Source organism: Hypomesus transpacificus, chromosome 6 (genome assembly GCF_021917145.1).
Source record: "Hypomesus transpacificus isolate Combined female chromosome 6, fHypTra1, whole genome shotgun sequence".
Classification (NCBI taxonomy): Eukaryota; Metazoa; Chordata; class Actinopteri; order Osmeriformes; family Osmeridae; genus Hypomesus; species Hypomesus transpacificus.
Genome location: NC_061065.1, coordinates 2,540,856 through 2,568,249, shown reverse-complemented (window position 1 = coordinate 2,568,249; position 27,394 = coordinate 2,540,856). Strand labels below are relative to the sequence as shown.

At 43.1% G+C, this 27,394-nt stretch overlaps 2 protein-coding genes across 6 annotated transcripts in view; one reads left to right on the top strand and one right to left on the bottom strand.

Moving 5' to 3' along the window:
- The window catches only part of sytl3 (synaptotagmin-like 3), a 44,190-nt gene extending 43,615 nt beyond the window's left edge, over nucleotides 1-575 (top strand). For all 3 annotated transcript variants that reach the window (XM_047021058.1, XM_047021059.1, XM_047021060.1), the window contains one exon: nucleotides 33-575. In XM_047021058.1, coding sequence (XP_046877014.1) covers nucleotides 33-115 — 83 coding nt within the window. In that variant the 3' untranslated portion in view covers nucleotides 116-575. The remainder of the gene's footprint in view (nucleotides 1-32) is intronic.
- On the bottom strand, nucleotides 495-27,394 carry ezrb (ezrin b). 3 transcript variants are annotated; one of them, XM_047021062.1, is made up of 14 exons: nucleotides 27,187-27,394; nucleotides 26,142-26,224; nucleotides 22,305-22,388; nucleotides 15,855-15,950; nucleotides 13,973-14,247; nucleotides 13,173-13,256; nucleotides 12,704-12,850; nucleotides 8,644-8,740; nucleotides 6,980-7,143; nucleotides 4,281-4,411; nucleotides 3,296-3,456; nucleotides 2,346-2,438; nucleotides 1,871-2,113; nucleotides 495-1,747 (listed from the first exon to the last, which is right to left on the bottom strand). In XM_047021062.1, the coding sequence occupies exons 2-14, from the start codon at nucleotides 26,151-26,153 to the stop codon at nucleotides 1,583-1,585; spliced, it is 1,752 nt and encodes a 583-aa protein (XP_046877018.1). In that variant the 5' UTR covers nucleotides 26,154-26,224; nucleotides 27,187-27,394; the 3' UTR covers nucleotides 495-1,582. The 3 variants fall into 3 exon arrangements, with proteins under 3 accessions (XP_046877018.1, XP_046877020.1, XP_046877019.1); XM_047021064.1 differs by having other exon boundaries at nucleotides 27,143-27,393; XM_047021063.1 differs by lacking the exon at nucleotides 27,187-27,394 and adding an exon at nucleotides 26,394-26,673.

Here is a 27,394-nt window from a genome sequence, read left to right as displayed (position 1 = left end):
CACGGTCTCTGTTAACCCACTGTATTCTGCAGGGTCGCCATGGCAACTGGCATTGCAAATGCCCAACAAGTGGCATGACTTCTGTCTGCCCATCCAAGCCAATATCAACGTCTAGCAGAACACGGTGATGTCCGAGTCTATGGACGCACAAGCCCTGGTCCCCACTCTGTTTCTCTCTCTCTGTCCCTCTTTTTTACTGTTTCTCTCTATCCCCTAAATCACTGAGGCCCTAACCCTAACCCTCAACCAGTCTCTCCTCTCAGCTAGTCATATTCCAGCTGCAGAATATTTACACACTTCCCAATTATTGTTGTAAAGTACTATGCATATGAAAAACAAATATGTACCAAAATGTAAAAAAGTGAACACTGTCTTTCTGTCATGACATACGTTTTTATAATTTGTTAAATAATAATTAAAGTAGAATCCGTTAGACCTGTTATATTTCACATTTTACACAGCCAAGAGAGGAAATGCTATAACACAGCACAATGTAATCATAGGAGATCTTTATTCCCAATAATGTTAAACAACTCATTCTCATTACAACGTTTAAATAAACGAGGAGCACAACAGCAGCTGTGTTGTCATTCCAGTGTGTGACGTGTGTGTGACGTGACCGAAGTGGAGTTGGATACAAAAAAATGCTTGACTGCATGACAAAATCAAATGTACCAATGGATCTCCTTATCCAATTTGATGTCACACAGCTAAATATTTTCTAAAGTAAAAAATAAAGTAATAATTTACAAATACACCTTTAATTTAGGGATCTAAAGTAACTGTATGGAACAAACTACCATTATTTCATAGTCAATAAAGATTCCTAAAATAGAATATGGAACAATAAATGCTCTTAGTAGAATTGCAAAAATATACAAACCAAGATGAAATTCCCTCTTAATGACCCATATACAGTATAAATATTCAACTATTTATGATTTCCAGCTACTGTAGCAATATTCAACATAAATGGAAGTGTTTGAATAAAATGAAAAACAAAATAACCGAGTATACACTTTTATGCAAGTTATAGTAAGGTATCATACGTTTCCCCTTTCCGGGTGGTCCTGGTGGAAAAAACAAACATTGTTGTCTTTCAACACATACAAGAAATAATCCACATTCAAAATAGCTAAGCTCTGATTGGCTGAACTTGGTTTACTATGTGCGTATCATGGTATTACTGTAATTTCGCTATTCCCTCTTTTAGTCACAGCGCTGGTTAAAAAAAGATTTGATCATATCTGATCAAATGACTCGCAATCAAAGCATAATCTGATCGAAATTCATTACACTAGAAAGAAAAAAAGGAAATAAAGTTTTTGGCACTAGTATGTTTTTTCTTACAAGAATTTGGAAAAGCCGTCTTACCCCGATAACATGGTTACAGGACACGCACACTCTTAATAGAGTAAAACATGGCAATAACTGTTTCCATCACTGTGTACCGTTATACCGCTCTGTGTGGTGAGGCGTACTGTATGTGTGTGTGAAACTGTGCATGTGTGTGTGTGTGCGTCAGAGGGGTTAGTCCAGTGACCATTCAGAAAGGGTGTGTGCTTGCAGACCACTGCTGCTTTTATAAGGCCTCAAACTCATCAATCCTCTGCTTGGTGTTGCCTTGTCGGATCTGGCGCAGTGTCTTGTACTTGTCCCGGCCAGCGCGCACATTTTCCGAGTGCAGCAGGTCGTTCTGGGTCTTCTTGGTGTCATCGCGTGCCTGGGCCAGCTCAGAGCTCAGTGCCTGGAGGATGGTGGGAGAGCAGACAGTGAGAATAGAGAACCTGTTTAAACAGCCACCGTATGATGTGTTTTGGTGCGACACGGAGAGCACAAACATGGACTCCCCCGTTCTTCCATCCCTCACCATCAGCTGCTTCTGCACTCGCTCATTCTTCTCCGCTTCGGTGATGCGCTCCTCCTCATTGCGGTGGTCGTTGATGCCCTCGGTGGGCAGGTCGGCGCTGTGCATGCTGGCGTTCTCCTCGCTGTCGCTGTTGTCGTCCAGCAGTGGCTCGTACATGGGGGGAGGGGGGGGCGGTGGGGGGGCCGTCATCACCATGTGGAGCTCTTCCTTGGTCTTCAGCAGGTCATCCTGGGCTTCTCTGGCCTATAGGGGGAGGGAGCACGCACCAAAAGCTCAGTGCATTAAACATGTATGTGTTGTGTGCAAGATTCATACGTGTGTATATATGTATACATGCAAATGTAATGTGTTTGTAAGTGTGTGTGTGTCTTATATACATGCATACTGTTGTTGTCTTGTACAGAGATGTGTGAGTGCATGAATGAGTGTGTGTGTGTTAGAGTGTGTGTGTTAGAAGGTGTGTGTTTAGACTCACCCTGTGCTGCCACGTGTCTGCCTCCTCCTCCTTGCGCCTCCTGGCCTCCTCCAGCAGGGCTATCTTAGCTGTGTGTTCAGCTAGTTCTGCAGCCTGACACACAAATGCACACACACAACGGTTAGGATTCAGTAGGAGAGGATGACAGAGCCAGAAGCTTCTAGAAGAACCTTGTCATCCTGTAGGCTCCAAGGAGATGAGCTGTGTCCACGGCGACAATGTCAACAATTCATCCATCCTAGAGCAAACCATCCAGAAGTGCCCAGAATGAACTCCAGTCTGCTTTTGTTGTTCACAGCATGTGTGCAGTGTCTGGACTGTAAATACTCAGTACACACACACACATACACACTCACACATACAGACTCACACAAACAGACTTAACACAAAAGCCCTGCAAGCAGGGGGATGTTGGGCACAGTAAAATGTGCTTACATAGAAAATTGGGCACTGCAAGATAATGCAGCAAGCAGAAGACAGGTCGTACATTATTGGGCTAGAGCTGTACAATGGACAGGGAAAATGACCTCACATCAGGACTGGTCCTTTTGTATTCGCTGTCTCTGTGAAGGCCATTTAAATTTCACAGTTAGCCCCAGCCTAAAACACACCATTCATACTTTGTGGCATGTGTGGTGTTGCATGTGTGTTGACCACAACATACAGTCCCCACAAGGATAGTAAATGAAGAAAATCTTGACCTTGTGCAGGACCTTTTCTTCAGCCCTGCAACTTCAAGTGCTATTTCTAGCACTAGTACTATTTCTAGGTTTAGCGTTAGAATTAGAATTGAGGGATAAGGTTAGAGTTAAGGGGTTAGGGATAACATTACTTTTAATGGGAGTGAATTGTCGGCCCTCCCTAAGATAGTAAAACCAACCTGTGTGTGTGTGTGTGAGAAAGTGAGTGAGTGAGTCAGAGAGAGAGAGAGAGAGAGAGGCTGTTCTGACCAGCTGCTCCTGGCTCTTCATCTGGTCCTCAGCCTGGCGTGCCAGCTCCTCCTTGGCCAGCAAGGCTAACTGGCGCTCTGCCTCCAGACGTGCTGCCTCGTCCTCAGCCCTCCTCCTCTCCTGCTCCAGCTGCATGGCCCTCTGCATCTGCTCCTGCAGCTCTGGAGGGGGCATTTACAAAACACACACACACATGCTTGGTCTAGCTGTGCTAAAGAATCCAAAAGCGCAAAGAACTGAGAAGGAAGGAGAGAAAGAAAGGGAGGGAAGATAAGCAAAGGAAAATAGAAAATCTCCTAAAAACATTCAGACTGCTGCATTTCCAGAAACAAACAACTAAATTCACAAGGAGCACACTGACAGTTCCGTAATATTACACATTACCTTTAAGCAACAAAGTCACAAATGCATCGACACTCCAGCTATATGGGCTACCGAATTATAATGAAACTGAAAATATGTCAGCTCTTGTCACAGTTGTAGCACATATTAGATTGAACTGTTAAGTAATCTGTGCTTGGAAACACACAGGTATACACACACACAAAGGTTGGTGTGGAAGCCTGAAAGTCAGTAAATGTTGTATCAGCCTGATAGCCTATCAGATCCATACAGAGCACCGCCGGACCATCTAAGCTGTACCTAGTCATAAACACATCTTGTCACACATCCACCACGACCGCCACCTGTGTGCATGTAGTCAAAGCAGACATGTTGTAAACATGCTACTAGAACCGCATCCACATCTACTTGAAACATAGTATTTTAATGGTTCGGGCTGAATTCCAAATTTTTCTGAAAAATTCTAAAAAGAGTAATGAACACTGCTGGCTTAACATGAACACATAAACACTCTTTCACACACATCACTCGTCTATTTATAGAGCACCTTTAAGAACAACATGTCTTTCACTCTACACACATGCACTCTTTTTCTAACAAAGTACACACACACGCACGCAGGTGTAGGTGATAATGGGCCTACCTTTTTCTGCCTTCTTGGTCTTTTCCTCAAACTGGTAGAGCCTCATCATCAGCTCCTGCTTCTCTCTCTCCATTTGCTCCTTCTCTCTCTCCATGGCCTCTCTTTTCTTCTTCTCGTTCTCCAGCTGGGCCCTGTAGATAACACAGACACTCAGGGTTGGACACAAAGAGAGGGATGACGAGCGCTAGCTAATGAACCAATATACACACACACTGTCACAGTGGGAAGCAAACACATATGCAAGCAAGTGGGCAAATATGCACACACAAACACACACACACATTTTTACATATGAAGCATTCTTATGTGCATGCATGCGCATACACACTCAACCACGCACACAGAAACACTCGTGCACAGTTTTACATGAATGAAACAATGATGTATTCTGACATAACACAAACACATATGCAACACTTCGACATAACATTTGTATCGCCTTTGAATTGGTAAACTGGCTGTAAATACAGTGCCCTCCAAAAGTATTGGAACAGTGAGGCGAATTCCTTTATTTTTGCTGTAGACTGAAAACATTTGGGCTTGACATCAAATAATGAACGTGAGACCAGAGATCAACGTTTCAGCTTTTATTTCCAGGTATTTACATCAGGATCTGATGCACAACTAAGAAAATATCACATTTTGTTTGAATCCACCCATTTGTCATGTGAGCAAAAGTATTGGAACAGATATACTTAAAACATATTTAAGTGAATAAGACTTAATATTTAGTTGCAAATCCTTTGCTTTCAATAACTGCAGCAAGTCTGTGACCCATTGACGTCACCAAACTTTTGCATTCTTCCTTTTTGATGCTTTCCCAGGCTTTCACTGCAGCCTCTTTCAGTTGTTGTTTGTTTTGTGGGGTTCCTCCCTTCAGTCTCCTCTTAAGCAGGTAAAATGCATGCTCTATAGGGTTTAAGTCTGGAGATTGACTTGGCCAGTCTAATACCTTCCATTTCTTGCCCCTGATGAACTCCTTTGTTGTTTTGGCAGTGTGTTTTGGGTCGTTATCTTGCTGCATGATGAAGGCTCTGCCAATCAGTTTGGTTGCATCTTTCCTTAAATTGGCAGACAAAATGTTTCTGTAGACTTCCGAGTTCATTTTGCTGCTGCCATCATGTGTTACATCCTCAATAAAGATTAATGAGCCCGTCCTAGAAGAAGCCATGCAAGCCCAAGCCATGACATTACCTCCACCGTGTTTCACAGATGAGCTTGTGTGTTTGGGATCATGAGCAGTTCCTTTCTTTCTCCAAACTTTAGCCTTTCCATCACTTTGGTAAAAGTTAATCTTTGTCTCATCAGTCCATAAAACTTTGTCCCAGAATTTTTGAGGTTCATCTCTGTACTTTTTGGCAAATTCCAGCCTGGCCTTCCTATTCTTCTTGCTAATGAGTGGTTTGCATCTTCTGGTGTAGCCCTTGTACTTTTGTTCATGAAGTCTTCTGCGAACAGTATATAGTGATACCTTCACTCCTGCCATCTGGAGGTTGTTGCTGATCTCACTAACAGTTGTTTTAGGGTCTTTCTTTACAGCTCTCACAATGTTTCTGTCATCAACTGCTGATGTTTTCCTTGGTCTACCTGTTCGACGTCTGTTACTTAGTACACCAGTAGTTTTTTTCTTCTTCAGGACATTCCAAATGGTTGTACTGGCTATGGCCAATGTTTCTGCAATGGCTCTGATTGATTTTCCATCTTCTCTAAGACTCACAATTGCTTGTTTTTCACCCAAAGACAGCGCTCCGGTTTTCATGTTGTTTTCACCTCTGAATACAGTCTGCATAGACAAAACCTATCTTACCCAATCTGAACCTGAGTGTAGACATTCAGTGGTATTTATTGATTGAATAATGTATGTAATAGGACACACCTGGGCAACAAAACACACCTGTCAGTCATATGTTCCAATACTTTTGCTCACGTGACAAATGGGTGGGTTCGAACAAAAAGGTGATATTTTCTAATTTGTGCATCAGATCCTGATGTAAATACCTGGAAATAAAAGCTGAAACGTTGATCTCTGGTTTCACATTCATCGTTTGATGTCAAGCCCAAATGTTTTCAGTCTACAGCAAAAATAAAGGAATTGGCCTCACTGTTCCAATACTTTTGGAGGGCACTGTACATAAAGTACTAAAAGTAGAGGTAATAGGACAGATTCCCCCAGAAATGATACGTTTACGTTGGTAGAGCTTGAAAACCCAGGCAGCCCCTGATAGGGTAACTGTTTATTTTACAATACGTGACATGTCTCTATTTCTGTTTACACCATTCTGGCTGGATAACTAAGTCAGCAGACAGAGCTATCTCCTTCGCTAAATAGCGACCTACACTGGTGGTCATCACACACATCTCACTGGATACCCATGTTCGCTGGAAAACATGGGAAAATCCAACAGGTTTTAGTGTGTTTGCTTACAGTTTGTGTGTGTGCCATTACATCATCGTGTTTGGACAGCTGTGTAGAACATATACATGTCCAAATAACAGCAGCCTTGACCAGCAAAGGAGAGCAAGACAGCTTCCCTCATCATCCAACCACTAACACCATGCAGTGCCTTTGTTTCAGTTCAACTTTATTGAACACCCCTCGTGTACTGCTGACATGCGTGTGGAACAATAAACACACGTACACACACATTTGACGACACACAAACACACACGTGTACACGTACAAGTGTAAACACACACACCTCTCCATCTGTTTATGGTGCTTCTCCTCGCGGGCCTGGGCCTTCATCTGCTGCACCTCGATGGTGTCGGGCTTGCGTCTGCGCATGTACAGCTCGTGGTTGCCCATGCACAGCTGCAGGATGCGCTTGTTGATGCGCAGGCGAGGGGCGTAGAACACAAAGTCCTGGCGAAAGGAGAGGGAGGGATAAAACTCAGTTGTGACGTTTTTATGGCTTGTCTTTTGTGTTTGGTTGATGTCAATTACAAAGGGCCCACTAACAATGAGCAGGTGCACAGAGAGAGAGAAAAAGAGAGGGGGGGGAAAGGAGAGGGAAAAATAGGGAGGGAGGGAGATAGGGAAAGAGACTGTAGGCAGAGTGTAGGGAGAGAGAAAGGAGAGAAAGAGAGACAGGGAGAGAGAACCCGACTGTACATAATACATTTGGTTACAGGTATTCTGATTACTGTCAGTAATGTAGAGCACTCTGACAATCTTTGTTTAAGACTTATCCAGCAAGGACGCACACACAAACACAACACTCCTGGCTTTGGCAGAGATGCTGGAGAAAACAGAGCGAGAGATTGTGTGCGTGTTTCTCAGTATCAGTATCAGTATGGGCCATGTTCTGGTCTGGAGACAGGGTTTTGTTATCAGGTACACCAGGATAGGCCTAAGGGTTTTATGGAGACAAGACAACAGAGAGCTCTGGATGATATGGAAGAGGAGGAGAAGGCTGTGTGTATGCATGTGTGTTTGTACAACAGCAAGCTATGGTACTTTCTTGATGTGGTGCCTTCTTAGTTTTCATTGTATGTCTCTGGTGAGTTAGATGTCATTAGACCACAGCATGTTGCTGCAGAGCAGTAGGTAACACATCAGACGTACATTACATGAACTACCATGTAACTATGTTGCAGCACCAAGTGTATAGTCACATCAATGTAAGTACAAAATACCTGCTGTATGATTACATTAAATTAAGTGTTAACGGTTATGGTTATTACAAAAGTGTAAGAAGGCACAATATAGTGTTCAGGGGTAAGTGGATGTTGCAGAAGGGCAGTTGAAGGTTATGTTACCCAACCTCCCCCAAACCAAGTTTCCCTTGTGTAATATCTTGTTCTGCTTCAGCGTAGGTAAGGGATAATGTATAGAACGCCGTTTTCAAAATAAGCCCCTTCAGAGCGAAACAACACCCCTCCGCTTCGCGTCGGGCTGACGTCCTTAGCTGACGTCGCTAAGCAACGGAGTACGCTGGGGTTGAAAAGTTACCGGACTACTTGCGGAGTGCTACGAAAGACGTGAATCAGAAGCAAAAAGGCCACTTTCCTTGACAGCGGTCTGTTATTCATAGCAACGGTCTGTTATCAGAAGGTAACAGACCGCAGAACGTTGGGAAGCCCCATTCAAGTGAATGGATCTTTCTACAGCGTTAAGAACAGCCGTGTAATAATAAAGCATAACAACTAGGCACTAGGCTGGTAAAACAGTAAAACGCATGTTGGCAATCTTCATATTGTGCTCAGACACAAAATATGTTTTCTGCGCATCCCTTTTTTCATATTACAAAAGAAAGGTGGGGATGGTAAGGAAGGTGGATGGTGCGGTTGGTAGGGAGCTGAAAGATGGCGATGGGGAGGGTGAGGGGAGTGACTGGTGGGTTGGAGGAGAGAGCTTACATACCGGGGCCTTCTTGTCGATGGGTTTGATGATGAACTTCTTGTCGTTGAAGGAGATGTTCCTGATCTCGCTCCAGGGGAAGCCAATCTTTGGGGTCAGTCTGGTGGAGCGAGTGGCAAGATGAGGTCAACATGAACACACCAATGTGTTGTTTGTTTTTTAATTGAAATATCTATATTAATATGCTACGGTATTTATAAAGGAAATTTCATTTGAATACACTGTACTGTAACAATTGTAACCAATGCCAAAAAAAGGATAACATATTGTTTATTGGTCAGTAGCCATTCTCCAGGATGATCATTTGAGACAGGACAGTATGCTGTTCCACAGTGTTAAATGCCTCAGCACTACGTGACAACAGGACCTGTGTTTCTCCACAGTGAGAGCTGTCAGGAGTCTGGGGAGTGCCACTGGCAGCCGTGACACACCGCCTGAACTGGAATTTCAATTACACTCCTTGGCATCTACGCAAAGGAACTGTGTTTGGAATGTGGACCCCATTTTAGCAATTTGCTGTTTAGTTTCAAACGTACACTAATGGATTTTTTAAGGGAATGAGGTGTTTGGGTTTTCATGCCTGTTTTGGGGAGTATTTTGTTGTCTTTTGGCCGATAAAGAGAAAATAGAAGATTTTGATTGGCACAGGGTTAAGTCAGACAACAGTCCACTTGACTGCGTGTCTTGTGTGAGGGCGTTGACCACTCAGTCAGGGCTGACTTGGCTGCTCTCAGAAGCCAGGGTAGTGTGTTGGTACAGGGGTAGACGAAGGACATATTAAGAGGTAGATTAAGATTAGGCTTCACACAGTCTACAATGTTCCAACGGAGGGTTGTTCAGGTTGTTGTCTTTAACCCAGCTTGGGAAAGTTGTAGTGTACGATAAATCTAATAGACACTGTTAACCTGTTATGTAAGTTAACTATAGCATACTACAGGAGCTTTTTTTTTTACTAAGTTAAGCATAAATGTAAGTTAGTAAGTACTAAGGTTTACATCTAAGATGAATCTCTTAAAAGGCCTTTGAGACAGTGAGTGTGTATGTTGAACACGTCCACGTAAAAATCAGTGTCGCTATCTCTAGAATCTAGGGTGTGTTTGGCTTTAGAGGAGTTTGGAGGCTGCACTGGGCTGTCTCTGGGAGGGCTAGGCTGCAGGTGTATTGTCTGGCAGCTCCCAAGCCGACTCGCGAGGCCTGTGTTCTAGTCTAGCATTCTTAAGTGCAGCGCAGCTTGAAAAACCAGTTGGTGTCACCATGGTTACGGAGGAGGGCACTGTGGGAGTTGGCATTTCTGAAGCCAAACCCAAACAATTACCACAGAGGCACGTAGCGTGAACACACATATACACACACAGACAAGCATAGACACACAATTATATTATCTGGCCCTCTTACCTAATGTCTTTCTTTCAATAATAGCAGACTGAGAGAACAAGTATCAAATTACACCACAGTCCAAATAAATACTTTATTATTAACTTTAGCAGAGTAAACAAAAGAAGCATTGATTAAACACTGGATTTAATAATACACCACTCAGCCAGTGCTTGGTGGGAACTGAGAAAGAATAAAGAATCTTTTTACACTTTGGCATCAGCTTAAAAAAGTGAGTAAGTAACAGGGCCAGGGTCCAAAAAGAATCCGATTCAGATTCCAGCCTGACCATCTGTGGCCTCAGTCCTAAGGGGGCTGAGCTCATCCGCTTTCTCAATAACCCTGACATGGATCTGGGATCCGGCCTCCGCTCGGCCTGCCACCAAGCTTGGCTTTGAAAGATCAAACAGTGAGCTAAGACTGTGTGGGAGAGTGACGGCTATCATCAACGACACAGGCAGCTCTGTGTGTAAAGGCTGCTGTCCCATCTGGAGAGAGACGGAAGTGACTAGGTGGTAGTTCAACCAGCGGAGTGTCTCTTCACATACTCTCCTTAAACCCAGTCATCCCAGAGATCTAAATCTCGCTACGTATGTTTTGCACGCTGCACGGTTGCCGCTAGCGATGGTCTCGTAAGACATCTTTAGAACTGTCTCTTGGGACTGTAGCCGGGGTGAATTGGTAAACTGACTCATCCTCACGAGAAAAGCTAGCTTGTTCGGTGGTGTAACTGGTTAGTTATGACGCTCGTGGGTTAGAGGGCCTGATTTCGAAGCCTGGTGTGGGTACAGATTGGCAGGAAGACAACAGCTGTTACAGGAGCATTTAGCGTGTCAGTTGGCAGAGCAGCCTTGGCTGAAATGGAGCTAGGTGGATCTGCAGACATTAGTCATTGTGGGGATGACCTCAGCAGGGTAGCGATTAACCTGGGACCTGGCCTGCTCCAGCTCACTCTGTCTGCCTCACTGTGACACACCTGTCAAATCAGTCAGACAAGAGCCAAACAGGACAGCAGCACATGCCTCAACCTTCAACAAGATCTTGTTCTGGAAGGCTGCCAGTCTGGACACAGTTAGGGTTAGCCTGGGCACCCAGTTCTATACAGGTGTTGGATTGAACCTAATGTAGCCAACTTCAGTGAGGGACTGGTCCGGTTCTGTGAGAGTGTATGTAACATGATTAATAATGCTTCCACTTGCCATTGTACCAGAAGAGTATATATGTTTATTTTGGCTTAGTGCTCTGTCACTTTAAAACGTTTCAGTGTTTTCCTTTAAGGGAATGAAATGTTGTATGTGCTGCTTTTAATGTTTTTTATATACCTCTGTACGGTGTCCTTGAGTGCCGAGAAAGACACCTTGGAAAATGAAATGTATTATTATTATGTCCTCCCCAGTTTAACCTCTCCAGGTTCTGGAGCATATGGGTGACTGTGTTGTTTGTCCATTGTCAGGAAAACTACAATAAATGAACTCTGGGACTCCTGAGCTGTGATTTATTTAAAGGTCACATGATATGCTGTTTTTGGATGCTTTTATATAGGCCTTAGTGGTCCCCCAATACTGTATTTGAAGTCTCTTTCACGAAATTCAGCCTTGGTGCATAATTACAGCCACTACGAGCAGTCCCACAATGAGCTTTCCTCAAGACACGCTGTTTCTGTGTCTGTTGCTTTATATGCTAATGAGGAGGAGAGAGGCGGCACCATGCGCTAATGTTTACAATGGATGTATCGCAATGGCTAGTAGCCCCATTGCTGTAAGAGGCCTCTAATTTGCCGTTTCTCATCTTATCACCCTAGTTTGCAGAGGTGCACACTCATAATAATTTCAATGAGGGGAAAGGCGGATATGGCGCGCACCATAACACCAACAGCAGAACAGTTATCCAAATAACAAAGAAGTGTACAACACTCGCGTTACAGCATGTGTATTTCCACACATATTTGATGCTATCTACCTTTACATTAGCGACAGTAACTCAGCTGTTACCTGCAGATGTAATGTTACAGCCACATTCTAAGGGTAGCAAGCTCGGTAACCATATACAGTGAAGCAACAAAATGATATAGCATTAGTTAACTTAACATGTCTGAGGTTTGTAGCTTGACCAAGGAGAGTTACTACTGATCCATAATTTGTATTTCAGCAAGGCCAGCTTTGTATTAGCTCAAGTTGAGGAAACAGTCGTGGATGAAATGTTTGGCGCAGACATACAAAACATTGGGAAGTTGTGTTGGCGCATTTCCAGAGAAAATAAAAGTAAGACACTGGGTCTTCAGAGGCTTGGGTGAAGGAACTGTAAAAATACTTTTGTTTTCCTTTGTACATCCAAACTGAGCAAATGTACTGTTTCGTTCGTTTGCAAGCCATGATGTCTGTCGAGGTTAAAAACACTTGCACGGTTGTAGCTCAGTTTCTTATGGGCGGGCCAGATTTTCTGGTTGGGCAAAGCAGAGAGAGGGGAGGTAACATTCAGATTTTCAAACCGAGCGTCTGAGCTTACATTTTCTCAAAGGCGGAGAAGAATACCCAGGGCTTGGTTTACTCCTATCGAAATTTCTAGGCAATGGGGGACCAAAGGCAGGCTAGGGGAACTCATATCCTAAAGTAAAGTTTTCATGTCATGTGACCTTTAAAACATAACGCAGGATCCTGTCAGTTCCCTGTGCGTGAGCAGCAGCGCTTACTTGTCATCCTTCTCGTAGATGTTGAGCCCCAGGGCGTCCACACCCAGCCACAACTCGGTCCCCTTTTTGTTCTTGATGTCAAAGTAGTTGACCCCGTACATCTCCAGGTCCTGGGCAATCTTCAGGTACTCCAGCATAGCGTCTTCCCTATTGGAACCGATAGAAGGACAGAGAGAGCGAGAGAGAGGGGTGGAAAGAATAATAATAATAAAAGGGAGAGAAAAAGAGAAAGATAGAGAACTACTGATTTACTGCCACATTCAACAAACTGGAAATAAAAGAGACAAAGACAAACAGATTGACAGGCTGACAATTACACACACACACACACACAAACACATGAACACACACACATGCACACACACACATGCACACACACACATGCACACACAAACACATACAAAAACACATGCAGTCACACACACACATGAACGCACATTCAAATGTCCACACGTGCACACAGACTCACTTGAGCATGCCGCGGTGCTCCTCATGCCACACCTGGATTCTCTCCTCCCACTGCTCTCTGGAGAGCTTGTGTTGCTCCAGAACCCTGAGGAGGGGATAGAGACCAGGTCGTCATGGCACACTCTTTACTACCAGGTTAGGCTTTGTGTTGCATTAGGTCATGTCATCCTTTTTGATGTTATGGTGTGTTTTTGTTTGTTTTTTATTAGCAAGGATACTTACAAACATACATACTACACAAAATACATTAGAAAAGAAAAACGTATTTTTGGGAAAATAATCAGCATTTTCTATAAACCGCACCCCACCAGAATGGGAGCTGTGTGTTTGTAAATCTGAGTGTAAACCGCACTGGAATAAATGCCACACTTGATACGGGAACAGTGATACCAAGCATTGCATAAGTATAGGCAATCTTACAATATGCCGTTGTGTAACACACTTCGAAAACATAAGTGCGTAATATATGTTTTCTATTGCCCAGGAATGAACTAATATTTACCTTTAGACACGTGAGTTCAAAAAAAAATTGACGGTCCCCAAAGCGCAAGTTATTTTTCCGCAACGGGCTAAGTTAGCTAGCATAGTAGCTAGCGAAAAAAGTGTTTCTACTGGTCTTTTGTTATAAAAACATTCTATAAGCCGCATCGAAATATAAGCCTCACAAACACAAGAACATTTTGAAACCGGGGTATAAACGGCTTTATTTCCGAAGAATACGGTACTGGCAAGTTTTTATTCCCCAACTGTATGTTCAGCCTGTATCTGGCCTGGTGTTGGTTGAGGTTCCTGGCTCCTTACCTCTGGGGCAGCAGGCGGTCAGACGTGAGGTAGCCAGGCCGGTGGACATCCTTGGAAAAGTCTCCAAATTTGGCCTGGACGGAGTAAGAGGCCAGCAACACTGCGGTCTCTGGGGGGCAGTACACCTCGTCACTCAGGATCCCGTCCTTCACCTGCAGGAAGAACATCTTCTGGGTGATCTCCTGGATCAGCTCCTCCGACACATCCTCTGGGAAGAACTTGGCCCGGAACTTGAACTGGAGCGGGTTCTCCTTCTTCACGTCCTGGGACGACACCTGGGTGGGAGGGAGGTGTCGTTTTTCGTGAACGATTACATTATTTTGAATGAATCATTTGTATGACTCGAGAGTAATGAGTAGTCTCAGAGAGTGATTCGTTCATTTTCTCGTGGCCGAGATAAAAAAAGAAGTAAAAATAACTAAACCTTAATTATCACTTGTGAACATATCTCATTCACGTCGTACTATACTAAACCTAGCAGTCACGCGAAAGTGAATGAGGTAAACAAATCCTTTCTGTTTCCTCTTCTGAGCGACAGTACATGATTGCAGGTCACGTGAAAAATGATCCAAAAGGTGTGTTTGACTTCATGCAGCACCTGCGGTGCCAACAGCTGGCTGCAGCCGGCTGCCTTGAAGCTGAGAATGCCATTGGCTGCTTCAAGTCAGCCGGGCTGCAGGCGGCTGCAGGTGACGTCGGCGCTGCATGAAGTCAAACGCACCTAAAGGCTCGTACCCGAAGACCTAGTCGGGAAATTAACGAATCATTTCTGTTTCCTCTAGCTACCAATACTGAGCCTATGCAGGTCAAGTGAAAAATTATCCAAAGACTCGTACCCGAAGACCCAGTCGAGAAATGAACGAATCATTTCTGTAGCTACATTCCTCTAGCTACCATTACTGAGCCTATGCAGGCAGGGCCAGTCCTTCCTATAGGCGACATAGGCAGCCGCCTAGGGCAGCATGAAGAGGGGGGCGGCATTTTCCGAAGTCCATCCCTTAATTAACCCTCACGCACTACCAGCAAAGGGTGTCAACCGCGCCACGTCATATGTCCGTGTTGTGGTTGGGGGGGCGGCACCCCGATTTGCGCTCCCGGGGGGAACCTTTTTTGGGGGGGACGGGGCTAAGTTCGGCTGGCAGCCAATCATTAGCCTGGCAGCCAGCCGAACTTAGCCCCGCCCACATAAAAAATTGGTCGGGAAGTTCGGTCTGGAGTTGCTCGGTCCGGGAAAAACTTATGCTAATGTTAAGGAAGAGTGCCTGGCAGAACTAGCATTATCCTTGTGCCGTTGGGGGTGGGGATATTATGTATGACATAATTGAAGCAGAAAACCATCTGAAGCATTCCGAATCATTTCCATCAACAGCACAGGCCAAACTCCATTCCACAAACTGATGTTCTGTACCATAGGGAGGTACAGTATACAGTTTAGGTTGAATGCAAACAATGCAGGCCTCCAAGTTAATGAAGGCTGAACCATCTCTATTTCAGCAGGAAGAAAAAAAAGCCATGTACGTCCCAAGATGATACCTGGCCTGGTAAAGTCTGGCAGATTGGTGGAACTGACCGGAAATAAGAAGCTTAACAATTAGGTACCGCAGAGCAAGCTTAATTTGGAATACATTACCTCCTGGCTACTGACTAACTAAGTGGAGGGCAAATACTGTTTTAAAAAGGACAATTTACCATGCAATCACAAGAATGTCCTGTTTTCTCTGTGGTTGAAGAGGTACCATATAGCAGAAATGAGGGTGGGGGTGTCAGAGTACGTTACAAACTAAGACAGGGTAACATACAACTTTCTGTCTGCCATAAAAGGCAACATGAGGATGAAACTAGCATCAGTGACCACTATAGGGTTTATTCCCCCTTAGCTTACCTTTTTATCAAGTTTCAGCCAAGTGTGATATCCTTTGCCGTCCAAATACTGGAGCCCAAAGTACCAGACTTCTCGTAAGCCAATGGTCTTCACTACCTGTGGAAAGAAAGTGACTATTTAAGTTGGTGTAGAGCAGTCATATGCCTTTTGTGCTGAAATCACCAAGATGTGTGCGATCAACTGGACAACTAAATAGCCATTCCTCTTTCAGTCTGAAATGTATACAAACATGCATCACAAATAACCATTGTAAACACAATCCAGCATTTAACACAAATCTGGCTCATTCAGGATATACAATTTTGTCTTTTTTCTTAAATGGGTGACGCCACAATTATCAACACAATGGGTAATTGAAACCCTCAGGCACATCGTTTCACACAGGAAACAAACTGCTAAGTAATTGAGGAAGGAACAGAATGGGCTTGCAGAAACAGGGCTCTGAGGTTGGCTGGCTCAGCTGTCAGTGTCTGTCCTTAAGATGACATACTCAGGTGACAGTCTAATCTGGGAGACCCTCATAGCGTTACAGTTTCCCAGGTCTGCACACAGGGCTGGCACCGTCTCCACATCCCTTCAGAACTCACTAGAACTGTCTGAAACGGAGCACCTGGAGCTGTAAACAGTGACCTCCAGTAAAGCTCAGATAAACCGTCTTTAGAATCAAGTCAAAAGTTTAGTTTAACATTTTGTAGGAATAGGAAGAAGAGACCACTTACAAAAGTTTAGTTGAACTTTTTGTCCAATGGGAGAGACAAAACGTCCAACTAAACTTTTGTAAGTGGTCTCTTCTTCCTATTCTGGAAGTCTCTCTCTTTCTTTCTGTTTGTTTGCTTTTTTTATCGCTCTCACTGTGTGCCAAAGTTTGCCATAGTACACAGGGGAACTATTAGAAGGGTTTGCATGTTGAATTACTTCTTGTTTGATGTTTGATGCCTAGGGTCCTATCTTGCATCCAGCGCAATTGACTTTGTCAACCACGCAAGTATTATTCCTAGTTTGCACTTGACGCAAAGCGGACTTTTCCCTCCACAGACGCACGTCGGTAAATTAGAGAATGACTTGATGAAAAAAGGAGGCGTGCTCCGGCGCAAACGTTCCCTGGTGCTATTTTGCAGTTTCAGATAAACAATTCCGCCACTGACCAGGAAAAACTTAGTCTAAAGTCTATGGCATGTTATTCAGATGCTATTTTAAGGGCGCAAGCTTGGTCCTTGCGCACTGCTGGCGAGGCCAGGGTCTTCTTTCTGCAAGCTACATTACATTGTTTTGATTTATGGCGTGTTACATTTCTTCAATGATTATAAAAAAGATTTTCATGAGAAATCTCTATGTATGTGAACTTCATTTGTAACAATTGTGGCAATTTCCTCCCACGCCTGTTCAACCAAAGCTAATTTGGGTGGGTTTCTTCTCCCATCTCCATCAGAATCAGGATTCGGTTTATTCGCCATGTAGCCTATGTTACACAAACACAGAATTTACTGTGGCAGGAAGGTGCAAACAATAAACATATACAGGTCTTAAATTAAGTAAAAAAGTACAATAGTTTAACTAATTCTATGAACTAAACAATAAAAAAAATATATATATATATAAGAATAATAATTTTTATGAGCAGTTTAGTGCAATGTGAAAACTGCTCTGCCTTTCTCATACATTGTCACATCTCTATCTGTTATGGCCCTGACTAGAAAGTCTGTCTCCTCAGCTGTGAACCGCTCCTGGCGTGCGCCTGGCAAATCCGCCGTTAAAATAGCAATTCGCCATGGAACTAGTGCTGCTCTTAAAGAGAATGTGAGATGACGCTCTGATTGGTTTATTGCACGTTACGCCCAAACCACACCCATTAGTAATGTAGCTACTTCGGACCAACCCATTTTAGATTTTCGCCAGGCGCAAAGTCATTTATCCTGCCGCCAAAATAGCAACCGCGCCGGAGTCCCGCCCACAAAGTTACTTGCGCTTTGCGTTTTGATACTTCCGTTTCAGATCGTTAAAATAGGGCCCTTAGTGACATACTGCGTGACTAATGTGTGCCTGTAGCATCAACCCGAAACAGAGGCTGGAGTCGGAGCATGCCACAATTTTGTATCTGGGAAAGCACTTGTGTGTTAAGGTAAGCGTAGCTGCCGTTTTCCAATCCTTCACTAAACTACTCATCAAAGCCTCAAAAGATGTAATGTGTAATGATTTTCCAATATGACGGAACACACAAATAAATGCAGAAGAGAGAACTTGATCTTTTAGGAGACACTCTCTGCCAGGGCTCTTTCTGGTGAGCCTCAGCCAAACTCCCCACCCAGTTACCCAGTGGGGTGCCAAGCTGCTTCGGTGAAGTCTGAGTCAACACACAGGAACTCCGGGCCAAGCCCATTCCTATCCGATAAGCAGTGGCCAAGGTTAAAATGAAATCAACCCCCCACCGCCACCTTTAGCTCCAGCTATCCTGTGCAGTACAGGCTAAACTTGAGGTTGAGGGGGGATGAATGACTTTGATTCAGAGAACTCTTCAGGTGGGATTTTACTTTGCCCAACAACAAACACTGGCCAAGGGCTGTAACAAGAGAGCACTTCTGACTGGGTCTGACCTGAAATGGAACTCCTAAGGCTTTCAGTGTACAATCAGCTCCTTTCATGATGCTTTTGCACTCTGGGATTCATAGAATGGGAGGGTGGGAGAGAGAAATAGGGAGGGAGGGAGAAAGAGAAGAGAAGAAGTGGGGGTAGAGACTGATGAGGCCTTTTAATTAGGGATTGTTTTTTTGTTCAGAGGATCAGCTACAGGGGTTAGTAAAGTCCTCTGTCTATTTGCTAAAGTGATAATTTCCCTCTAGAAATAGATCAAACAGATTATGTGACTCCTACTCACTGTTGAATGAGGGTGTAAACGAAAAATATATGTACTCTCCCTACAAATACATTAGAAATACTACCTACAAATACACGACAGATCAAACTTGGAAGTCTTGTATATTACAGTAATATAATATTTAACTCACAGTACATTACAGGCTGATGCAGAATACATCTAATCAAAAGCAGTTGGACCAAGTCAAAGAGCTTGGTGTGCCAGTGCACTTCACTACCACTAATCATCAAACAATTTTGGCAAAGTCAAACATTTGCGATTATTGAAGTAGTTGACGTTGAGGCTGTTGCTGACCAGTTGTTACAGGTTAGGGTCTAATGCTCCAGGATAGGGTCTAATTCTCCAGGGTAGGGTGTAACTGCAAGGAAGCGTCTAGTGCTCCAGGGTAGGCCCTAGTGCTCCAGGGTAAGGTCTAACACTCCAGGGTACGGCCTTAGTGCAAGGTAGGGTCTAGTGCTCCAGGGTAATCTCTAGTCCTCCAGGGTAGGGTCTAATGCTCCAGGGTAGGCCCTAGTCCTCCAGGGTGGGGTCTAACACTCCAGGGTAGGGTCTAACACTTCAGGGTAGGGTCTAGTGCTCCAGCCAAGGACTGGATTGCAAACTGAAAGAATGTTCCTCGGCCTTTGGTTAACAAGAGCTGGGCCGGCAGTCTGTGGATGGATGGATGTACTGTACTTATGTATACAGCCAGGAAGACGCACATGAATAAAATGAATGGAAATTATATTCTGTCTGCAGCAATGCTCCAACACAGAGCTCACAGCCTGTCTTTCATATATTTATGCAGTAGACAGCACTGTGTGAACATTAGACTGGCCATTTGGACAGATGAGTGCATAACATACATACGGATCACACTTTTTCAAGCTCTAGCATGTAGCATGGAGCTTTTTTCATGCTACAAAAGTTTAACTTAAAACTAAAAGGAAGCTATTTTTTGTGCTGGGTTACAGTAAGGAATACGGTTAGGGTTAGCTAACCCTATCCCTTATCCTAACCCTTTTTTTTTTCGATTCAGTCAATATATTTTTTTTTTTTTGCGAAGCATAGATCCAGAGCGTTATGCATATTGAAATGCTGCGCATTTTTCACAATTGTTAAAACACATTTCTTGAAACAGTCACCCATGTTCTCAAAACGGTAAACACAAAACCAAATCTTCAAACTCAATTTCAAAAATCCCTGACACAAAAAAATCTAACACTCGCCCCTAAACCATTTAACCTTTGCTCAAAATCTAACAATGCTTTCTAATCTTAAACACAGCAAATCAATATATAAACACCATGGAGCAATCATTAGACACAACACAAAAAATGGAAAATACAGCATCCAGGGCATGTAGTTACATGTAAAGACAAATGTGTTAATGTACACACAGTAAATGCATTTAGCAATAAATAAAATTGATTTTTAAACACTGGATGTTGGTGTTTCAACACCCATTGCCACTTTCCTGATGTATGACTCTGTTTAGCCTGTGTTCTGCACCTCTCTTTCAAATTTGCACTATTGCACTGTACTCCTCTTAGGTTAGATAGGCTATAGAGTTGAAAAAGTTTTTTTTTTTTGTGCATTAGGGTTAGTATAGCGTACTATTTATTGTTATCTGTAATTTTAGAAGTTTTAGGGTTAGGGTTAGTATAGTCGTTTATTTATTGCTATCTGTATATTCAGGAAGTTCACTTATCTAAGCTCAGCATAGATGTAAATTTGTTCCGTGTACTTATATGTTATGTTATGTCAGGTGCTTGCGTTGTCTTGTCTTAAGAATTTCAGTGCCCAGTCTGACCTTGTGTTGTTCTGTGCATCTGACAAATAAAAGACTTGAACTTGAACTCTTTCGCTAACCGTATCTGGAGGAGGGGATCCCTCACTGAATTGCTACTTTTTCTGGGAGTTTTTCCTTGTCTTCCTTGAGGGTTGAGGTGACTGAGGGGCAGTTCTATGGGCGTATGTGAAGCCCTCTGTGAAATTGCTGGTAAAGGGCTATACAGATAGTGTAAATTGTATTTTATTTTGAAAATATTACAGTAACCATCATAACTTAGTACTGTTAACAAAGAACAAAGAAAAAAACGGGGTTAAAACCCTCTGGTGTTCTGGATCCAACCTTCGAAACACTCCACACCTATGTCACCACAGGCCAATTCCATTGCCTGTAGGAAATGTACCCTGATATATGCGTTTCGGTTGTTTTTAGTGAATAAGAATGTGTTTAGAGTTTTGCCAAAAGAGTGTCAGATTCGACCAACGGATTTAGGCCACTGAACATTTGATTCAGAAAATGGGGTTTAGTGTTTTATTAATTGCGAAAAACTGTAATGCTTATTTAGCAGATCTAACCACTGAGTCCCAGCCTTACACAGCCCAGTCCAGTCTAGCCTGGCCAAGCCTAGCGTAACTTACCCCCAGCCCAGCCCAGCCACCAGCCTAGTCCAGCTCTCCCACCCACTCACCTTACCAGGAACACCCTCGGGATGAGCTCACCACGGTAACTCAGCATTTCCCCAGAAGCAGACTGTGTGTGTGTGTGAGTGTCAGAGTGTCCCTGCTTTCACAGATAGGGGAATATCTGTCTCAGGCCAAGCTAAAACTAAATCAAGCCATAGACCTCTGAGACTGTGGTAGCAGTAGCTGGTGGTCATGATATGACATCAGGGCTACCATCTGAAAACCTCTACTAGACATCAAACAGGAGCTGAATAGAGTCTGAACGGTATCTGTTACTGAGAATAACACAGCATCTACATTGATATGAGCTGACTGTTTATTGCATTGAACAGCAGTATGTGACACACCCCACGGTGAGGTATTTTAGCATGTAGGTGGAGGAATTTGAGTGTAAGTTAGCTGACATACAATGCTGCTATCCTTTAGTTTTGGTCTCCTTGAGAGGTCAGGCAGACTGAAGGTGAAACACCATTCACATACACATACATGCACACACACACACACACACTCACACACACACACACACACACAGAGAGACAAACTAGTTATTCAGGAAGTGGTTACGCCTCTCTCTGTGATGGAATCAAGGTAAATTTCCCTTAGTGTCTTTGGAGTCTAAACTCTGTACAGAACTGGCCTCCACCACTACATTGCTGATAGGAAAGCCGTATAGTACATTCCAAAATCTCCTGTTAACGCACTGTGCAGTAACTAAAATAAACAAACAATTTCCATTCCTCAGGAAGTGTTTTAAAACAAGCATGTGTATAATTCTATCCATTCTATGCTTTTGTAAGCTGTTTACTGTTTAATCTAATTTCAGAAACAGAACTTTATGGTTAGCTAAAACTCTTCAATATCCACATTGTTCTTATCCAAATCAAACAGGCAAAATCATTCATGTAATGAATCTTTACGTAGAATAGCTCAAACACAGGAAGTGGGAGTAAGTCAATGAACAGACAGCTTTCATAGGTCCTAAACAGATCTGACTGTTGTCAGTAACTATGACCTGGAGGAAGTCAACTGTGCAACATAATTCACAATGGCCTCTGGGTGGAGTTCAACAAGCTGGTTGCCTGTGTGAGTAAGTCTGTGTGTATGTGTGTGTACAGTATACAGACCTGGTCAAACAGCTGTTTGCCGGTGGTGCTGGGCTGGACGGCAAACTCCAGCTCAGCGTCCATGGTAGTGACGCGTACATTGACCTGCAGAGGAGACGCAACAGAGAAAAACTTAATTTTTAACAATACACAATGGGAGCAACAGAGAAGGGTTGAAGAAATAGAAAAGGTTGAAAACTATAATCATGAGCAGAGAGAATTATGTGTCAAACTGCCGAGCTTTAAAAGGGAAGGGGGTGTTTGCAGAGTAAACATGAGGAACTGTGTGTTTATATGAGCTCTCTCTCTCTTCTGAGAAGAAGCTCTGACTGAAATAACCCTGAGTTTCTAACTGAAACATTTGACTCTTCTGGCACCTTGTTACTGTGTTTTTCTGTGAAAAAACATTATTTTAAACAGATCCCCCAATACACAATTAGACATATGATTGATTGTCAGAGCCAAATGTGCCATGGCCAAGAAAGCAGCTGGAAAAAAAGAGCTTGTTAGGGTGTAAGATACGAGAACAAGCATACTGTAGGTGTACAGAACGAGGGAGGGAGGGAATGCTGAGTGTAAGAGCCCCGGACACAGAACAGCCATTGAGGATAGAGGGGGTGGGGAAAAGGTATGCTAGGGCACAGACAATATCCACTCATTCCCATTTACAGAAGACAGAGGAAAGGCATGCCTATCCATTCACTGGTTAATGATTGACATGACTGACCTATGCCCACAAACAAGGTAGTCCATCTCACAGGCCTGCTTGATGAGGTGAGTGTCCGCTCACAGAGGTCCGACACAGCAATTACTCATCAAAACAACCGGCCTTCAAACAGGCATATTGTCCAAAGACAAATGATGTCAACCACCATTCACAGTGGACAGACAGAAGACAAGTCACTGTGGCCTAGTTACAGTATTGTCATAAAATTAGCGACAATTTTTCATTTTTTATTTGGACTCCAGAGTTGTGAGCTACTTATGAGCCAAGGGCACCTGGAATTTGCAGGGGTGATAAAAAAGCCAGCCATATAAAAGGAGTGTGGAGGTCGGGAGAGAGAGGATAGAGAGGAAGAGAGAGAGAGAGAGACAGAGAGAGAGAGAGAGAGAGAGAGAGAGAGAGAGAGAGAGAGAGAGAGAGAGTTTTAACAGAGGCTTTGGTGGGATCTTTCATCTCCTGACCATTGAAAATGACATTGAGGCTACAGTGAGCAAACTGAATGACACCGAATGGAGAGGCTCTGTCTCAGACAGGGCTTATGACTCGCACAGCTCTCTGAACATACCCCTTCCACAAACAGATAGATCAGGATTGTATCCCAAACAGATGTTTAACATCCCCTTTACGCCACAGAAAATATGATGGAAAGGAAAAATTGATGAGAATTGCTCAAAATTCAAATTACATATTAATTAGTGCATTGTGCAGACACTGACTGGGTGAGTGTCCTACTACTGTGCCTGTCTGTTTTCTAATGGAGCCAGGGCTTACAAAACACACACCCACACTTGAATGACTTCAGGTGACACAAAACAAAGAAATACCTTCAGGAAAGACCCACATTTCTACTGTGTGCCGGCCCATCAAGAAGCAGACTGGAAAGCCACAACCATGATGTCATGCCTCCAAAAACTTGACAACAGTCTTTGTTCTACGCAATGAGGATGAACTGAAGTAAATATCTAGAAAATAACGGGTGCTCGTTAACTCTTAACTTTCCAAGAGCCTCTCGCTCAAGGAGACCCTGTGATGTAACTCCTGATCCAGACAGAAGGCCAAATATTTGTATTGCTTTAGAAATCTGGGGCCTAATGGCAGCAAATATTTCCTACTATAGTTCAGGGAAGCTCTTTTCAGTAAAGAGACTTCCTGATTTCCCACAGTGTCTTTGTACTGTGGCTATCCCATTGATGGGGTTAGAGTCTGGTCAGGCCTGCTTTAAGGTGTTGAGGTTTTCAATCCTGGAGTAGTCTCACTAGGCTGTGCTGCATTCCACGGTACTGGTCTTTCAATATTTAACCATGCGCATGTTTTGGGAGGCTTTACAAGAATTTGGCAATGTGTGTAGTCAGGGGAACAGGGTAGAAATGCTTACAGCGCAAAATAGCCATAAACCGCTGTGCTGCTTGGTGAGTGAGCACTGTAGGTCTACGTCCTGTGGGGCAGGAACAAGTGCTAATCCCTGCTGTTCACCCCTTTCATTAAAGCCTTTAAAAGTGACACCTTTGATAAGTGGATTACTGAATGCAGCCTGTGGTTTAGCTACCACGAACGCTTGGCCCGCTTGTTGGCAAAACACTGTAATATGAAGTATAGGAAACGTTTGATTTTTTACCACTTTTCAGGGTTTTTGTTTGTACTAACTTCGCCCGATGGTGTTAAAGGCATCATGTAGTTATCAATTTTCATTTAGAGGAACAAATGATAACAATAGTTTGGGACATGAAGAGGAAACACCCATCCATGTTGGTCATGGAGGCCGCGCCTTGTGTGGTGTCTGTCTCATGGATGTTGGAAGGACCACACAGAAACAGGATTCTGGGAGAGTCAAGGAACACCGTCGTTCACGTCATGACAATGTGTCATACTGACAAGTGTAACATGAGCCAGGGAGACACCTAACCAGAATAAAAATCTAGTCTGACTTAATCTCCTTGCATTCCTCTCTCCTTTCTCTCTCTCTCTGTCTTTCTCTCTCTCTCTGTTTTTCTCTCTCTGTCTTTCTTTCTCTCATTCAACCAAATTACTGACTGCTTAACGACATCAAATAAAGCAGAGCCATAAATTGTCACTGGCATGAGAGTCATTTTATTACGGCATAATTACAGATACACTAAATTACAGATTTCAATAAGGATCTACTGTTTGTCACTGAAACTGAACCCCTTACTAACCTAATTTCACAGTATTCTACAAAATCCTTTCCACTGTCAGCGAAACATAAACCCTTACTTACTAGCCAAGACTTTAAAGAAGACAAGCTTTTTGGGGATTTATTGGAACAATACTTAAAACAGACTACTGCAGTTCAAGTAATAATTCCTGCCTTGTGAATACAGTACTGTTAGACTTGTAAAAGGTTTAAAAGAACAGGAACATTAAAAATAACCCAGTCTTCGATTGGGCAACATCCTAAAAAATAACATCACATTTTCCATCATTTTCTATAATACAGCACCATGGAGATAATACCACTTCCATAGTGACACATAACAACCAATGGGCCATTCTAAACAAATGATCATGCCTTCATTGATATAATAAAGTACTGAACCCTGAAGTCAGAGCAATGGAAATCAATCAATGTTAACATTTGCTCCCATTTTTGTGAAGCCCTATGTTGTAATTCCCAAGCATTTCATTGTCCAGACAACCCTGTCACGCCTATACAGTATTTGCAAAATAAAAATATATATTTTTAACAGCAACCCAGATCTGAAGGAAACTCCTATAAACTAACGACAGAAAGAAGACGCTGTATGGCCTGAAATAGAGATCTCCCCAATACATTGATAGAAACCTGGGAGAATAATAAATCTGCTTGGATTGGTCCATTAAGGTATAGTTTAAATACATTTCTGAGAAAACAATTTCAGGGGTTTCTTTTAATTCACAAAAGAACAGTTTCTACACATGTTATAGAAGTACTGCCAGGGCTACTTCAGGCATCGTTATTCTCAAGACCCAGATGAATACCTTCTCTCCTCAGACACCGTGGCAGTAGGCTTCATCTTTGGTTACTCCCAAATTACAAATCCTTCACTACTCTACTACCACGCGGTTCACACTAGTTTACTTGATACAACAGTTTTCTATACACTTTAAGTGTTTGAAACAGTCAAATAAATACTTACTGCTTTTGGCATAGTTTGTCCTTTTCGTTGTATAAAAATTGTTCAGAAATACTTCGGATAGATGACGTTTCCACTCTGCCTTCCTGTTGAGTGAAAGAAGAGAAACGAGTTTCAGCCACCCCCGGTGATATTGAGTCAGACAGGACAAGCCTTCCTTTAAACCCTCATCTGAAATAAGTTTGATTGACGCAGTCCACGTATAGCCATATGAATCACGATTAAATAAAGAACGTTAGATTAATCAAGCCTCACCCAAACGCCATGGGTATAGACTAATACAGTTACAGATCAGTCTCCACCCTTCTTGGTCAACACTATAGTCGTTTGTGTGTACTGGAGGGATAGCCTTCTACCCGACATAAACTGTAGTCTTATTGTCAAAAGATCTAGAAGTCCTACAAAGGCTACAGCATAAAAGTCACAGACAGGAACCTGGCGACCGTTGTTTCAATATAAATGCTGCTACGGTTGGAAAAAAATGTTGACTACAAACTTATCAGCCATCACCCGCGTAGGCTACTTGACGTTTCAGAGTAGGCAAACAGTTTACCAACAGCAAATTAGGCCTACGCTAAATGTAATATAAAAAGGTGTTTTGATATTTTTTTTACAATTACACAGAAACCCAACCTATGACACTGCTGTTCGTAGTGTTTACATAGTTTGACAGTGTCAACTGTATCAACATACTGTAGGCCACAATAGAATACATGATATAAAATATATAAAACATATTTAACATTTCCCGGTTTTCCTATCTTCAAGAAAATTGTCGGTTAGCAAACAGCTGCAATTGTATAGTTTGTAAAATGAAGTCGCAAGATACATTGTAAGTCTAGCCTACTGTCTGAAACCAAGACACATCCCACTACAATAATCCTAGAGACACCTGTTGTGATATTCGCCTTTATGGGAATGAGGCGGCATAAGAGCACCAAGAAGTGAAGAATAAAGTAGGCTAATGAGCAACCCTTTGTATTATTCATGCTCTTTACACTTACTTGAATGTTTGATACTTTTTGTAGTGTTACTTGGTCAATCTTACCGGATCTGTTGTGATTAGAGACTGTAGGCTACTACCGCAGGGCTGCAGCCGCGGATACTCCTCTCCGTCTGCTTACCTCGCAGCGCAGCAATATGGCTGATTCGCTCACTTCATCGCTCTATTCAACTCCTGCCGCCTGGTTTCACCACAGGCTGTGGTTTCTGTTGATTCATGAATCATAATGCTTTACAAAGACAGGCTGTCATTC

Excerpts from the sequence above, each read along its gene's own strand:
- ezrb (XM_047021062.1), bottom strand. Across the intron at positions 13,257-13,972 it reads GACCGCCTGCTGCCCCAGAG|GGTTCTGGAGCAACACAAGC; the intron begins GTAAGGAGCCAG and ends TCCCCTCCTCAG. Across the intron at positions 2,439-3,295 it reads TGAAGAGCCAGGAGCAGCTG|GCTGCAGAACTAGCTGAACA; the intron begins GTCAGAACAGCC and ends TTTGTGTGTCAG.